At 46.1% G+C, this 16,316-nt stretch overlaps 1 protein-coding gene across 1 annotated transcript; it reads right to left on the reverse strand.

Moving 5' to 3' along the window:
- Positions 1-11,916: 11,916 nt before the first annotated feature.
- igf2bp2a (insulin-like growth factor 2 mRNA binding protein 2a) lies at positions 11,917-14,562 on the reverse strand. Its single transcript, XM_030343554.1, has 3 exons — positions 14,177-14,562; positions 12,980-13,040; positions 11,917-11,946 (listed from the first exon to the last, which is right to left on the reverse strand). The coding sequence occupies exons 1-3, from the start codon at positions 14,349-14,351 to the stop codon at positions 11,943-11,945; spliced, it is 240 nt and encodes a 79-aa protein (XP_030199414.1). The 5' UTR covers positions 14,352-14,562; the 3' UTR covers positions 11,917-11,942.
- Positions 14,563-16,316: the final 1,754 nt, after the last annotated feature.

Below are 16,316 nucleotides of genomic sequence, written 5' to 3' on the forward strand. Positions count from 1 at the left end.
GGAGACGCCTCCCATTCTGTAACACACGAAACCCCAGACGTCCTGATTACAGGTTGGGGTGCTGCACAGCGCTGGATATTTGGCAGCTTTTTCCGGTCCTGCTCCGTGTCTTCCTGCCCTCCACTCCACCACTTCACAAGCCTGGGACAAATCTGCAAGCGTTTAAAGGGCCCACTACGCTTTGCCCCCCACGTCCCTAGTGGACGACGTGACGGAACGATGCGGGGATGCAGAGTCGGAGCGAAGGAGTGGATGCAGGGAGGCGACGATGCAGCGATGCGGGGAAGGAATGAGGGAGTTGATGCAGGGACGCACCGGTGGAGCGATTCAGGGACGCAGCGATACACTCTCCAGTACACACACCGGGGGGGTTGAGGTGGCTGGGGGCAAGGCATGGACAGGCCAGGGGAGCTTGTTCCGGCTTGGTTGTTTTTTTTTTGTAGCATAGCTACCACTCCGCAGGGAACGACCCGTACCGACGAGCACGCGCACACGCACGCCCGAACACACACACACACACACGCACGTGAACACAGACACATGCACTTTTAACCCTAATGGAAATCGGAGCAGCGTTGTTACGCAGTTGACGCTGCTGTTGTTGAGCTGTCAGAAGGAGCTCTGTGTCAACACGGCCTCAGCCGCAGCCATCATACAGGAGCTGTCTGCTTACACTTACAGTTATCAGCCTGCCTATTTCCACCACGCTATATAAGGGTAAAACCTGTCAAGATGCGCACATCAGTTATGAGGATTTGTGGTGATGAGGTCGTTCAGCGACGGGCTTTCATTTAGCAGAATGGAAGAATGTATAATGTGTCTGCCCGCCATATACCTGAGACACTTTTCTTAAGAATCACGCACTTAACTTTAGCCTTAGCTATATGTATCTTATATTGTATACAAGCATCATTCAATATATTCTGTTGTTGCTTGGATGCATATTTGATAAAAAAATTATATTTATGCTATGCGTTTTTTTGTGTCTCTATAGTTGTGTTTACTCTATTTTATTGACTTTGATGTCTCTGGCTGGAGCTCAGCAAAGGCAATCTGTATATCCATCTGTATCTATTCTATGGAAGTGGGGATTAGGGATACATTTAAAGAGCACAGTTTTGTATACAGATACAGACAGAGTTATAGATGTAGATATAGAAATATATATAGACATAGAAATAGATTTATAAATAGATACTTAATATATAATACATAATACAGTAATATAGAGACGGAGACATATATAGAGAGAGATATAGGTATATATAGCTATATATATATATATAAAGATACCGATACAGATGATGGATGGTGCAGACTCCATAATGAAGGCGATGCAGCGATCCTAACCACAGCTCCGTCTGAGAGAGGAGTCAGCATTAGTTCCTCTGTAGATGGACGACCAAAAACTCAGACCCGACATTTGGACTGTCGTCTTCATGCCCGTCAAAGCATTCTCTCAAGCTGGTAATTTCCCCGCGGTGCCAAGCAACACTCACACACACACACACACACACACACACACACACTCCTACACAATGCTGTGAAGGACCTTTAAAAACATTAGGAACACACTGCCTGGCTTTGCACTGTCACACTCTATGAGCAACTCTTTCCAAAATTCTTATGTATAAAATACAGTTGGACCTGATTCATGCCTCACACTCTCTCACACACACACACACACACACACACACACACACACACACACACACACACACACACACACACACACACACACACACACACACACACACACACACACACACACACACACACACACACACCATCTCCTGGCTGTGTTGTCTTGTTGTGCCGTGAGAAGGAAGACACTAGTATCTGGGTTTAAGGTGAATGATGACACACACGTCACACATACACACACAAAGACTTAACTCACACAGCTGGGGGCGGCAGAGGCATATAATGCAGCAAAAAAGAGAGAGGGACAAACACACACACACAAAAACACATACACAGACAAAAAAGAGAGGAAGAGCGAGTTTTGTCTAAGCAGGTGGATTCAAATAATTGCCTGTGTGTGTGTCTGTATGTAAGTGTGTATGTGTTTAAAAAATATATATAATCTGTGTTAGTGTGTGTGTGTGTGTGTGTGTGTGTTTGTTTGTTTGTGTGTGTGTGTGTGTTTGTGTGTGTATGTGTGTGTCCGTGTGTGTGTTTGTGTGTGTGTGACGTGTGTGTATGCGTTTATATGTATGTGTGTGTACGTGTGTGTGTGTGTATATGCACGTGTGCATGCGTGTGTGTGTGTGTGAAGGAACACTATAGGACATGAAGCTGCGATGCGCGAGAAAGACGCCTTTAAAACCAGCAGACAATGATGCCCGTCTCCACATCCAATATTAACCAGCGTGGAGGGCTAAGGTTGCTCCGAAGGCGGGTATCAGTGCAGCAGCTTCACGGCTGACCGGTAGCACTCACTCACACTTCATCCTCCATATTGGGGGCAAGGGCATCAGAGTGTCCCAACAACATGGTCGTTCACTTAGGTCGGAAAGGCCATCGCAAGGGACTGCTTTCGAAATTGAAATGATATCTTGCGATTTTACACATTTAATAATACATGAGGTTAATAAGTCAATGTTGTTGACGGTATTAACACAAATCGGCAAGAATAAAAATAATAAACAAGGAAAACATCCAGACGAAAGTGCAACATTGCCGCTAAATACTAGATAATCCAAATACCGGGTGTAAATAATGTAAGTATGTTATGCTACGCGTGTCCTGTGTTTACACAGCCTAACCAGTGACACCAATGTGTCTCACAGAGGACCAGTGTGTCTAGGGGTGGTGACCGGTGAAGTCGGCCCGACGCCGGGCGGCGATGAGGCCGACACTGCGTCTATACGTAGCGACGAAACCAAACACGAAGCTCTGCGTTCATTCACTCCATGTAGCGACGCGGCCCCCGCAGGAGCAGTCAACATTACAGGAGACCTACGCGCCAGGAATCACAAGCACCCGATGTCTCCGCGAGAGACGCAGCGCATGTTAATGGTGTGATAAACTCCCGTCGTTAAAATCAGCAGCGTGCAGTCATTTCCACTGGAAGTTCAATTAAATGTTTTGCCGAATGACAGCGCCCCGGTAACCGGGGAAAATAAAGTGCATATATGCCAAGAAGCGTGTGACTCATTCGGTGAACTGACCCTCACACACGCTACTCATCCTCTCTCTCTTGCTCTCCCCCTCCCTCTTTTACTCTCTCTCTCTCTCTCTCTCTCCTCCTTCCTTCCTCTCTCATTTCCTCTCTCCCTTCCTCCCTCACTTTATCTCCCTTTCTCCCTCCCTCCCTCCCTGTCTCTCTCCCTCCTTTCTCTCCCTTCCTGCCCTGCTCTCTCCCTCCCTCTCTCTCTCTCCCCCTCTCCCTCCCTTTCTCTCCCCCTCTCCCTCTCTCTCCCCCTCTCCCTCCCTCTCTCTCTCCCGCTCTCTCCCTCCCTCTCATTCTCCCCCTCTCCCTCCCTCTCCCTCTCTCTCCTCCTCCCTCCCTCTCTCTCTCTCTCCCCCTCTCCCTCCCTCTCCCTCTCTCTCCCCCTCTCCCTCCCTCTCTCTCCCCCTCTCCCTCTCTCGCTCTACCTGGCTGTGGAGTATTGACTGATGCTAGGTAATTGGACGTGGTTGAGGCCGGGTGTTGAAACCGCTCCCTGGCTGGATGACGTCTGCCGGCACCACGCGACTCCTCTGTGTTATTGACAGGGTCAAGCAGAGCGCTTTAAAACAAAAGCCATTATGGTCTCAAATCAGCTGCCAAATATCTAATGGAACCAGAGGGACGCCTGGAGGCCGCCAGATCGCAGCAGAGGGATTTCAACCCCCCTGCGCACAGAACCCAAAATATATTTATTATGTAATACGGACTCATATCATACAATGATTGTACTACGATCATTTACTCTGCACTGGTCTGCAGAAAATCACAGAATATACAACAGAAGGAGAATTAATATAATGTTAAATTATATTGATTAAAAACTCTCTTTCCTCCACAGCGTTTAGACAACAGCTGCAGAAAAATGTGCAAAGACATCAGGAATTATCAGACAAATCGTTTGTTTTCATATGAGATCATTTGAGACTGGTGCCATGAAGCTGTGATTCTACGTATTTTCAGAAAACACGTAGAGTCCCATGTTGGCTGGGGAGCGAGCTGTTTCTCAGCAACTAATTAGCACTCAGGAGAACCAGTGTATTTCAGGCTATAACCCTGTTACGCTGAAGTGCAGAATTCAGCAGACCTTTAGAGAAGCGGTAAACAAAAAATAAAAAAATCATTTTCGGACAAAATACTGAAAGAGGTCTACAAGAAATCCTGTGGGTGAAATAATATAAATATTTGAATCTTCCGGAACCATTATCTGATTCTGTGTTCTTCCTTGGATGTAGGACACCTCAGAGGCACCAGCCACCAGATCCAATGGGTCTACTTCCCCTAGCGGCCATCTTGGCTCCAAACGCTAGCTGGGTGGGGGATTCCGCATTCAGTGGATGGAACCAAGATGGCCGCTAGGGGAAGGCTAAGGCTCCAAGCACCTCTCCCTTTGAACTGGTCCAGCTGCAAAGGGGTGGAAACACTGCCCTCTATTAGCGAGCCCTCATTCTGGCACAATTGCGCACACACACACACCAACACACAGACGTGCGCACACACACACAAACACACACACACACACACACACACACGTGCACACACACACATACAATACACAAACACAAACAGAGACAATCCAGAACATTGTCTTCAACACTCTGCGTCTTTCATACATAAGCAAATCAAAACCATGCGTAAAATCCGCACAGGAACACGTACGCAAGTACCCGCTCCCACACACACACACACACACACACACACACACACACACACACACACACACACACACACACACACACACACACACACACACACACACACACACACACACACACACACACACACACACACACCACGCTTCTTTGATTGGGAAGTCCACTCAAGGTCTTTCTCTTCCTTCCACAGGGGAATCAGACAGAGGAAGCACAATGGCCAAACTGTCCTGCCCGAGATGAGTTGGAGGGATCCGCTAGCGGGGAGCTAACTGCTAACTGTGGCCGGCTTGTTCTTGCCCTGGGCTGGGGGGGGGGGGGGGGGGGGGCTTTCCATGCCGTTCCATTCCATACATATGTACGAGGGGGGGGGTGTGGTGAATAATAGAGGTCAGAGGAAGGAGCAGCGGCGGCGGTGTCTCACTCAGCACATTTCCCCCTGATCCACGGCCAATCAGAGGACAGAAACTACAAAGAAAAACCAGGGGAAAAAGAGGAAACTAAAACTGGATTTTTTTTTCCCGGGTTCAATAAAGGGATGGCGTGAGATTGAGAGTCCGTTGAGAAATCCAAGAGTGCCACTGGAATATACATTCACACGGCTTAAATCAGCGCAAGGACGCCCCCCTCCACCACAAACCCGCCCCTCTTGTGTTAATCTTTCGTGTCTCACAGAGCTCCACACGCCACATTTTATGACACCCCTCCAAACCCCAGCCCTTAATTATCCAGGAAGCAGCCCTGACTAGGAACGCAGACGGAGGGATCCGTCCCTCCAGGAAGGCGGGTACTACAACGGTTGCCACGACGGACAGACACGGCGGCAGCACAACAAACAAAAACCCACTGAGGCAGAATGAAACAGAAAGTAGAGAACGCAAGCCGGATCCACGGCGGCGACGTCGAGGTGTGGCGAGCGTGCGCCGCCCACCTCAGCGCCGCGGGTGGTTAAGATCACAGCAGCAGCACACCCGACCAGAGAGAGGCAGTACTGTGTCGGGCCGGTGGAGGCTGAGCGGAGCTCTGCAGCTTCCTGCTACCGCTAGGGCCGGCACTGCTGCTGCTGCTGCTGCTGCTGCTGCTGCTGCTGCTGCCGCGCAGGGGAAATTACAGGCTCTCTCCTGCAGCTCTGGGCTGATCACAGTGGTTTACTGCAACCTTAAACTGTAATCATCGGACTGGGAAAACACAATCAAAAGACATTATAATGATAAGTTGTACAAAGAAACCCAGGGTGGCACAGCATGTTGAAAAACAAAAAGTGTGCCCTCCAAACGTGGCTGGGGAAAGCTGTAACCACCCATTGTGTTCGCAAGGGCTTAATCTGCCCCCCCCCCCCCCCCAATACCCCGTACCCCCACCCATACCCCCCCATGCAAAGGCTTTCGGTTTACAAGTTCAGAAAAATAACATTGGGATTTAATTCCGACTCCTATAACTAAGCAGAAAATGCTCAAATCCAGTTCCCATAGCAACCTAGGGAATGTGTCATCTTTTACCTGTAACAGCTGAATACAGTTTATGGAGGCTACAGTTTTGGACCGTAACCATGCCCTTCCACACACACACACACACACACACACACACACACACATAACCAAACACGCACACACACTCATTCCCTCACACACTCACGTAGACACTCACACACACAGTCGCTTACTCATATTCTCACACACACACACACACACACACACACACACACACACACACACACACACACACACACACACACACACACACAAACACAGACTGACACACACATACAAACTGACACAGACACACACACACACACACACACACACACACACACACACACACACACAGCCCCACTCCCTCACACACACACACACACACAGATATGTGTGAGAATAGTCACACATATCATACTGAGAATAGTCATAGAATGTGTGTACTACAAAGAGGGCGGCCCCATGTTAACGGGGCCGCTGTGAAGACCAGCGTAACCCTATACACATCATATAAAAAAAACTCTTGTGATGAGACATGACATGATGAGCAGGCAGCCCATTCACCTGTTGGGAGGGAAGGCCACGCTGGGGCCCAACCCTCACCCCCGGGCCCCGGGCCAACCCATCACAGAGTGGGAGAGACAACTGGCTCCCGGTTTGGCTCTCATATCCACACCTCCGTGGCTGCCACTTGACCTGCCGGTGTAGGATGAACCGACACGGGGGCCTGGACCCGTAAGTCCCGTCAGGAGGTCCGGCCATATTCATGTCACCTGCTAAGTGCCCCCCCCCCCAAACCCACCCCACCCATCAGGAGGTCCGACCTCCACGGCGGCGGCGGGGGGGGGGGGGAGCGGGCGACGATATGGGGTAGAGCGGACTGAATGTCCACCTGCTGGCGGTCCCAGCTGCCGGGTCCCTCCATGGGGGAGGGACACACCCTGGGCCGCGGGGGAAACACTAAACTGGACATCCGGCACGTGGCCGCTACCCTCTGCTAGGAGGGGGCTGCCAAAGCCTTGTCCTCCGCCTCCTCCTCCTCCTCCTCCTCCTCCTCCTCCTCCTCCACCTCCTCCTCCTCCACCTCCTCCTCCACCTCCTCCTCCTCCTCCTCGTTTCCTTTCTTTGCCCCCTCCACCAGTCGTACCCGTGCACAGTGCATGTCACATGGGCCCCGCGCGCACGCAGCACACATATGTGGACTGGAGACGGAACGCAGGCGGGAAAAGAAGAGGGAAACCAAAAGAGAGAGAGGGGTGTGGGAGGGATAGGTGACAGAAAGAAAGAGGAGAATAGGTGGCGAGCGAATGAGATGGATAGGAAGGGAGAGGGGAGAGGGAGAGAGGGAGAGAGAGAGCATTTAACATAACAGCTGTTATGCTAAAAACGACTTTGCCTGAAAGAACTGGTGTACCAACTGTGCATCTCATAACATTACATTTACATTCATTCCATTTCCTCATAAATCCCATTTAAAATACCAACATTACTTCAACGCCTAACTACCACCGATGCACCTGCCAAAAATCATAAATCCATCGCAAACCATCTTTAACGACCGAGACAACAGTGCTTCCATAAACTGGAGAAACAGGGATTATTTACACTGACATTTATGATTTCTAGGGGGAAATTATCTAACAAACCGGTGAAAAAGTGACCATCGTTGAAAGACCTTTCCAAATTTTGTTCAATCTTGATTATGGGTTGCCCTATTCACATCCAGCTTTCTCTATCAAAGACCAAAGTTAGGTTCGGGTAACAGGTGGAAGCATCTTATGATTCCTGTGTCCTATGCGTCCAACTGCACTCCTCAACCAAAACTGATACCTGTCATTTCCTGACAACATTGACAATTGTTGCTCCAAATCTGTCAGTTCCATTCAAGTGTAACCCACCTGCCTCTATCCGTGAGCAAGCAGTGACAACCGTATGCCGTACATTCAGAAAAATAACAAAATAAAGGAGGTTCCAATATGCATGCATCTGATTAAATTAATTTGTGTCAATATCCTTTAAAGGTCATGAATGTGCTCTAGGGACTGGAGCCGAGACCGCAGTCTCACACACCCCCCCCACTTAACACAGCCTGTCAGTCCTTTCCACCCATGTCGTTCCTTAGCCTTCTATCAGCCTGCTTCATTCCTCGATCCAACAGGTGTTACTATACGCTAACACGTTAATAATGCACCGGGGAGTGTAGGGTAACACGTCTGTCATAACGTACATTACACAGTTTGGTCTTAAACACACAGCCCAGCGTCTGGAGGTCCGGATCCTTCTGGAAACATCTTGAAAAGTATCTCAAGGTCTGGGAGGCTTTGTTAAAAGTGAGAGAATTTGGAATTCCCTTTCATCTATTCTCGATCATCCGCTAGGATGTGTTTGCGCCGTTCCCTGTGGCAACGAGGAATTGTTCTCGCAGTCAAACCATCACTCCGCGAACGAAGTGGATCGCTTTCTACTGCGTACAGTAACGTGTTCTACATCACCACATTTCGTTCATAATATTCCTGTACAGAGTAATAGCTTGTCATCGCCATCTCCATTGTCAAGACTGACTGTGAAGAGGGTTTTTAAATTCTTAAATGGATTACTGAAGTGATTGATTGTGACGCTGTCATGTGAGTCTTAAAACAGAAGCTCACCATTCAAAAGACAAACAGACAGACGGTCTCGAAATCCCTCTGAGATGACGATGAACACAAATGAACACTCTTCAGGGATGGATCAGGGGCTGAATCACCTTCCTCATCTTTCCCTTCTCGCTCTAGTCAGGTAGTCCGTGTCTCTTGCTTTGTCACATGAGCATCTTGCGGGCAGGTGGAAGATGACCCGGGGTGGGGGGGGGTGGGGAGTCACCGGGAAGCCAGGGAGAACCGTGAGTCAGAGGGGACCGGTGTAGCACCCATCTCCACCCCCCACCCTCGGCTATCGCTCACCGGACACAACCGGAGCCGGGCTCCCGGGGGCTACCCCACGCCCAGCATCCCACTAGGGATTATTAATGGCTTGGGAGTGGATCAACTGATGGCTATCGTGTTCCGCGCTGTTATGACTCAGAGTGTCGCGCTGACAAACCCGACGTGAATCTGCATATGAACCAATAGTGTGGTGCACTGCAGATGTTTAACCCCCGGTGAGAGCCACCGCGGAGCAAGGGTGTATACGTTTTGATACCGGTCCTTACAAAGTAATGTCACTGTGTTATAGGAGGCTGGGATGGAAGGTGTATGTACGTGTCGCATGTGCATGTGACATAACGTTCAGTCGGCGGGTGTCTTTTGTAGTTCCATAGGTGTGTTGTAACAGCCTCCATTGCGTAGTCGCAGTACAAGAGAGATCATGTCTCGCTGGTCTGACTTGATCCCAGTGAAACCCAGGGAACATGTGAGGGACATGTGATTATCCCAGTAGCGCTGGTGAGCTCATGATGCCTGGTTTGAACACACTCTGAACCGCGTTGTGTTTAGCTTGACAAGTCACAGCGAGGAAAGATTGGGACTTGTTGCAAGGAACAACCTCACCTATCCTCTATTTTCATAACAAAAGATGGACTGCCATTTAGATATCGCTCGATAATGATTTAAAAACACTTTGTACAATAAAATGGATTCATCTGTGCTATATTCCAATATCAATGGTCCATCTCAAATATCAACATCATAAAGTGAGAAAGCAATACAAAATACAATGTTAAACTTAATTTTGAAAGCCTATAGAAGGTCCCAATATCGTGGGGGAATACAAATAAGTTGTAAATGCTAAATACTTTATTTATATTGCAACAATAAAGCACTGATTATAAATGACTGCTCATTTTGCGTCTGCAATAATTATATCTAACCCTGAAGAAAACTCAGACTCCAACCAACCTCCAACCATACATATGTTAATGTTGAGGGTGCAGCTACAGGAAGTTCTTTATGGAAAATACATATTTATCTCATTAATGATTAATTCAAGATACTACAAATCAACAACCTTCCCCATTATTCTGCCCTAATGTGGTTGCATACAATTTGTGCTTTTATATCAATGTGTATTCATTTAAATGCTTTTGCATACAGATATAGGAAAAGCTAATTTCAACCGTAAAATTGCACATGCCAACTAACTTATTCACTGTTTTAATCACTTTGAGACAAGCAAAAATATATTTATAAAATATAATTATAAACATGATTTTTAACTTAATGTATTGATTTGTAAGTTTTCTTTAATTTTATTTTAAAATGGAATAGGTTTACTATATTTGATTGGCAAATTACATACATAAAAAATACGAATCAAGAGGTAATTCAAGTCTAATCAAATTAATGATAATAACATAGAATGGATAACAAAATAATGAAATTACTCAAAATGTGTATATGGCCTACTTGGCACCAAAACAACATGAAAGGAATAGCATTAATTAATTTGGCTTTAAAATTTGCTTTAATCATAACCACGATAGATTTTTAGCCAAAACTTTAAAATTGCTTCAAAAAGGCCCAATTCTTTTGCAGCATATTTATTCATGAACAATCACGAACACAAACTGACACAATATAAATGTATTATTTGATAACATTGTTCCTGATTAATACATAGATCATTAAATTATTCTGGTAATGGCATTGCAAACCAATAAAAAAATGACAGTGTGAAACTAATGTTGGTTAATAGTAATTGTTCCTAATTACAATACCTTAAAAAATATCCTTGCATTCTTGAAAGCCTTTGTGAAGGACTGAAAATGTATATTATTTCTTAATGTAAATAAAACTCCTACCATAATCAACACAGCAGGAACCACATCCCATAGGCCTATATTCAAAAAGCAGTAAGGATACTGATGTGAATTGTTATAAATTAATGTTATAAATGTTAACAATTAATAACTATTAGTTAACTATTGTTTAGGCCTACCTCAGAGCCACAGATCAAATAATGAAAAATAGTGAAAATAAACTATTAAGACTAAATTATCACAAATGCAATAACTGGCTAAAAAAACAATCCTAACGTGGTTTTCAATTTAAATCACAAACACAATTAAATAACAATCTCACAATAAACGAGACCTTGCTCGTTACTACCAAAAAAAAATGACGTTTTGGTGCAATCCAAAATAAAAGCGCAGTATCTGTGTGAAACCCATACGTTTCGGGCGTACAGTCCTCTTGGAAAATGTAGGCGTGAACGCTTTCCTCGGGAGGCACGCTCCCGTAGCCTACACAATAATTCACCCAGATCACTATGTTTCCACCACCTTAAAACACACACCTATACATCCCCTGGCATTCCTCCCGTTCCTAATCACATTAGTGCCATATCATTCTAGGTATACATTATTTTCCGGAATGGAAATGGCTGGTTACGGGTTTAAAAACACACGCCTGACTATTTCTGCCCTGCCCTGGTGAGGCAGCTATGGCTAGCTGTAGCTATAGCTATAGCTATGCTATGGCTGTGGCTTGAGAACATGCAGGGGAGAGGAGGCCACTAGACTCATTGGGGCATCATGGCCGCCATCATGGATCTCTTCTCTATGGCCTACGTGCGCCGGTCGGCGGGGAGGGGCGCCGTCTCGCAGCATATTGGGGCCTACTGCTTTAAAGACCACACAGTGGCCCAGACATTCTTCTTTTTCCAGCACAATTAGCTAAATAAAAAGAGAATGTCGACATGTTTTATCATTTAATGGTTTAGTAGTTGACCGATTTTACAGCTTTAGAGTTTGAAATAAGCTGTTGATCCGCACAGGAAGACCCTCCTGTACTAGCTCGAGCGGAGGCTGGGAGCGCGTAAATCACAGGTCACGTGTTAACCACAAGAATATCTGAATATCTTACATTTTGGTCACGCAATGTACTATTTCCTGAAGGGACCTGTGTGCATGTGAGCGTGTGAACATCTCAATGCAGGCCTGTACTTAACATTAATAAGATATTATTCGCCTCGACGCATAGCGTCGGTCGTTGTCGTTCTCATACGAGCCCCGGATTGATCGATTCGTTTATCGATTGGACACTATGCTCTCGACCACCCCGTTTCTGTAGCACATGCGCATTTGGGACACGTATGAATTCACTCAACAGCATATGGGCCTAGCCTTGTTCCTTCTCAGGAGCGCGCACGCACACTGCTCGACGCACGCGCACACTCGCGCGCCCGCGTGCACACACACACACACACACACACACACACACACACACACATACACACACACACACACACACACGCACGCACAGCAAAGGACATGTTCATTTCATTGGTATGCAACTCGTAGAACACTGCAGTGTTGAAGATAGAGAAATATACACGTAAAGCAGGAATTAGTCGTCCAGGTGAATACTTATGTAACAGAAATACGCCTGATAGAGGGGCAAGGCCATACAATTTCGATTGATTAATTCATTTCAGTAAAAATCTTTTGCAGCCATACATATCAAATTTGCAGATCACAAACTTTGAGGGCTTGTATGTGCTCTGCAGATGTTAAAACAAAACTGTTAAAGGCTACAATCTGAATTGAATCACAATTCCAGACCCAATGTTGAATAGGCATTAATAGCATGGCGAATGGCTGGCAAAGGCTATGACCCCCCCCCCATCACGCCCTATACAGTACAGGTCACAGCCAATGCCCACAACATTTAAAAAACATGGAAACGACATAGGAGCATGGAGCCTACCTTAGTTTTTTGGGAACAGAGTAGTCTACCTCTATCACCTTCCCGTGTAATTCCACTTTACCTGTAGGGACGACATGGATAGTGTAACATCAGCCATATCGTTGGAGGAATCATCAGCAGGCACATGATGGGTATAGGCCCTACGGTAACACTTCCAATCACTTCACAAGTAGGCGACCGTAGTATCACACACACACTCCGCCAACAACACTGCCCCCCAAACATGTACACAACAGTTATTTATTGAGCAGTAACGTCGGATAATGACGTACGGACGTGTTCAAATGTACACCATGTCAAATAGTGTGATTTACATTGCAGGAAATCGGCGCCAAACGCTTGATAAGCTTAATAGTGTGTTGTGTGTTGTATGAGGGGGAACGGGCAGCCATGCTTTCCACTCCCACCAACCTGGTTGTAATGAGGCTATTTCTTCTAAGTAAAGAATGCAACATCAAACCCGGGATGCTTTGACGGAAGGACGGCGGGTGTTTTATCGGTAGGTGTGTGTTTTGTGTGGATAAAGCGGCGGAGTGTGGGTGCTTTACGCCCGGGCTGAGCGTGGAGCATGTTTGGCTTTTCGTTGCTGTAATGTCTAAGTGGCCTGGCGTGGCGTCTCACCTCGTCCCCCCAGCTACCTGTTTATGAGCTCTTTCCTCCGGACCCCCATCACCCACCTCCAAGACTCCTCGTAAAAACATACCCAGACATCATAGGAACATGGCTTTGACAAGTTTACTCCGGTCACTTTGGTCTGTTCTTTTCAATAAAATCAAGATAAAAAATAAGTGAAAAATAATTATGCCTACCCCGAGCATCAGACCATCCCATACATTCCAGTGGGCGATTGCAAAAGAAGTACTAGAAGAAAAAGGAATCGCCACAATGTTCGTATTTTGCGCGTTATTTACGTTCGGAGGAGTCTTGCTTTCTTTCGTCTTTGGGGCAGTACTGTGCCAAGTCTATCCTATGAGATATAATTCACGTAAATCTGTCAGACTGACGCTGAGCGTTAACATAAACTCTGGCACTGGTGTGTTCGCACACAAAACACTGTCCCGACCGAGAAAAGAAACGAGCAAAGCAATTATTAATATTATAAATTCGTTCCCAAGTATTGTTGTTGCATGTCCAATCCGGATTCGATATGGATTCCTGTAACTGCAGCATCATCCATGCAATCAAGTCTATACTCACCAGAAAGAGTCTCAATAGCCTTTATGGCCCAGTTCTGATCGGGGAAGTCCACAAAACCATAGCCGGACTTCAGCAGAACCTGATCGGCTACTGGAAGATCCCTCTCGCAGAAGAGCTGCTTTAAGTCCTCCACAGTGACCGAAGGACTTAAATTCCCAACATATAGTTTGTTCATGGTCTAAGGGAAAATCTCGATAGGGTGTCAATGTGTGGAGAGGCGACAATAAGGGAAGTAGAAAAATATCAACAAAAACTAAATAAAAAATAAAATAGAAAATATATGCTGAAAACCGCAATCACCCCCAGATGTAGGCGACCCCCAGCACCAAGCCTGCCCCTGGTCAAACTCTTTTAACAGAGATTGAAAAAAAAATGTGTCGTTACGACGCTTCTCTGGAGCGAAGCACCGCCTCTAAATAATTCTCCCTTAAAATATCAGAACATTTGTTTGGTGGTGCAAATGGGCCCCGAGTATGGCTTCTACTGGTGGTACAGCAGGCTATAGAAAGTTAATTTTGGTTTATAAAGTGGGTGACCATTAAGTGGTATAGGGCTGGGCCAAAAGGTTATCATATAACCTATCAAATAATAGGTGATCATAAAGCCAAGCGTCTCGGCTCTTTACGTCACACAACGTAAATAATGTGTGTATATAATGTGCCGGGCAGTTGATGTCAGTGTAGCCTATAGGTCCTAACAGATTCTCGCAATTTGTCAATTTTCTTGCCATAGGTCACCATGTAGCGAGGCATCGGTGGCCCTGGGGGCAGCAGGGCCCGTATAAACATACGTGTCAACGTGTGATTAAAAGAACAATAGGCATGCCTCCTTTATGGCACATACAGTCCTAAGATGATGGATTCATATACACAGTTAGAAATCCAAAGATGTTGACCATCCATAGGCAGGCCACTCCCCTATTGAACATTCAGGGAAAGGGGTCGGGCTGCCTGAACTGCGAACCAGGCTATAGGCTACTACTGCACAGCGGCGCATCGTCTACCTACTAGCACTCCCATATTTGGACGTTTTATACATTAAACGAGACGGCCTGTGCATGTTTTTCTTTTATTAAGTGAGAAAACGTCCATGATTGTGATTGTAGCTGCAGCTATACGGATAGGCGGCCAGGGCACAAGGCAGTGTGTGTGTGTGTGTGTGTGTGTGTGTGTGTGTGTGTGTGTGTGTGTGTGTGTGTGTGTGTGTGTGTGTTCCGCAGCATAGTGATCTGGGAGGAGTCTCTTAGGGGTTGTACTGTATATGTGCATGTGACTTGCATTCAAGTAATTACGGCGACTGCAACAAAAGGGGGTGGCAGTCTTTTGTTGCAGACTCGCCGTAATTACTTGGATTTCACATCTAGGCCTGTGTACACGGAGTACCGTAAGAAATGTGTAGGCCCTATGCATAGAATAATAAATAATTACCACATACAAATTATGCACGGTCGGAATTGTCCTACATCTCTAACGCATGACGGGGAGTTAGACTGTGCAGGGTTATGCAAATGTTTTGGGAGCAATTCAAATAGTCTGAAGGCCCGTTTGGCTGTATTTCCTTATTATGTAGCATTAAAGACATAAATTACGTTAATGATAGTTCAACTCTAAAAACGTTCAAATCTATTTGCCAGCATATCTAAATATTCTAACACTTGATTATAATACTATTCACAACATTGGTAAAACGACATTATTAATTAAATATGAGTAGTACGCCTACGGTTGCGGGTCCTCATTTAAAATGGCAGTCGGTATGCAAACCTTGACTTATCTTGATCAAACGCTTCCCGCTTTAACCTGTAGGACTACGGTTCGTATAGGGCGAACAGCCAATGACCATATATACATTAGTAATTATCATTAATTAGTGTCTCCAGTTCGACCGAATTAGGGCCGTATGCTTACGTACTGCGCTTCAGGTTGGTCTACTGTTCCGTGCGGATTTTTTTCCATTGTTTTCCATTGTAGGGTAAGGGTTAGGGTGTATAATGGTTGTTTGAGGAGACACTGAAAACTTCATAAATTAATGCAAAACTTAAGAACTGCAGAAGCAATAGCAATTTAATTCACGTCAGATGCGATTCAATTGCATTTGGTCGAGTTTGTGTGTGGTAAAATGACAGACCATAAGACAAAAA

The sequence above is a fragment of the Gadus morhua genome, chromosome 20, assembly GCF_902167405.1.
Source record: "Gadus morhua chromosome 20, gadMor3.0, whole genome shotgun sequence".
NCBI classification, from domain to species: domain Eukaryota; kingdom Metazoa; phylum Chordata; class Actinopteri; order Gadiformes; family Gadidae; genus Gadus; species Gadus morhua.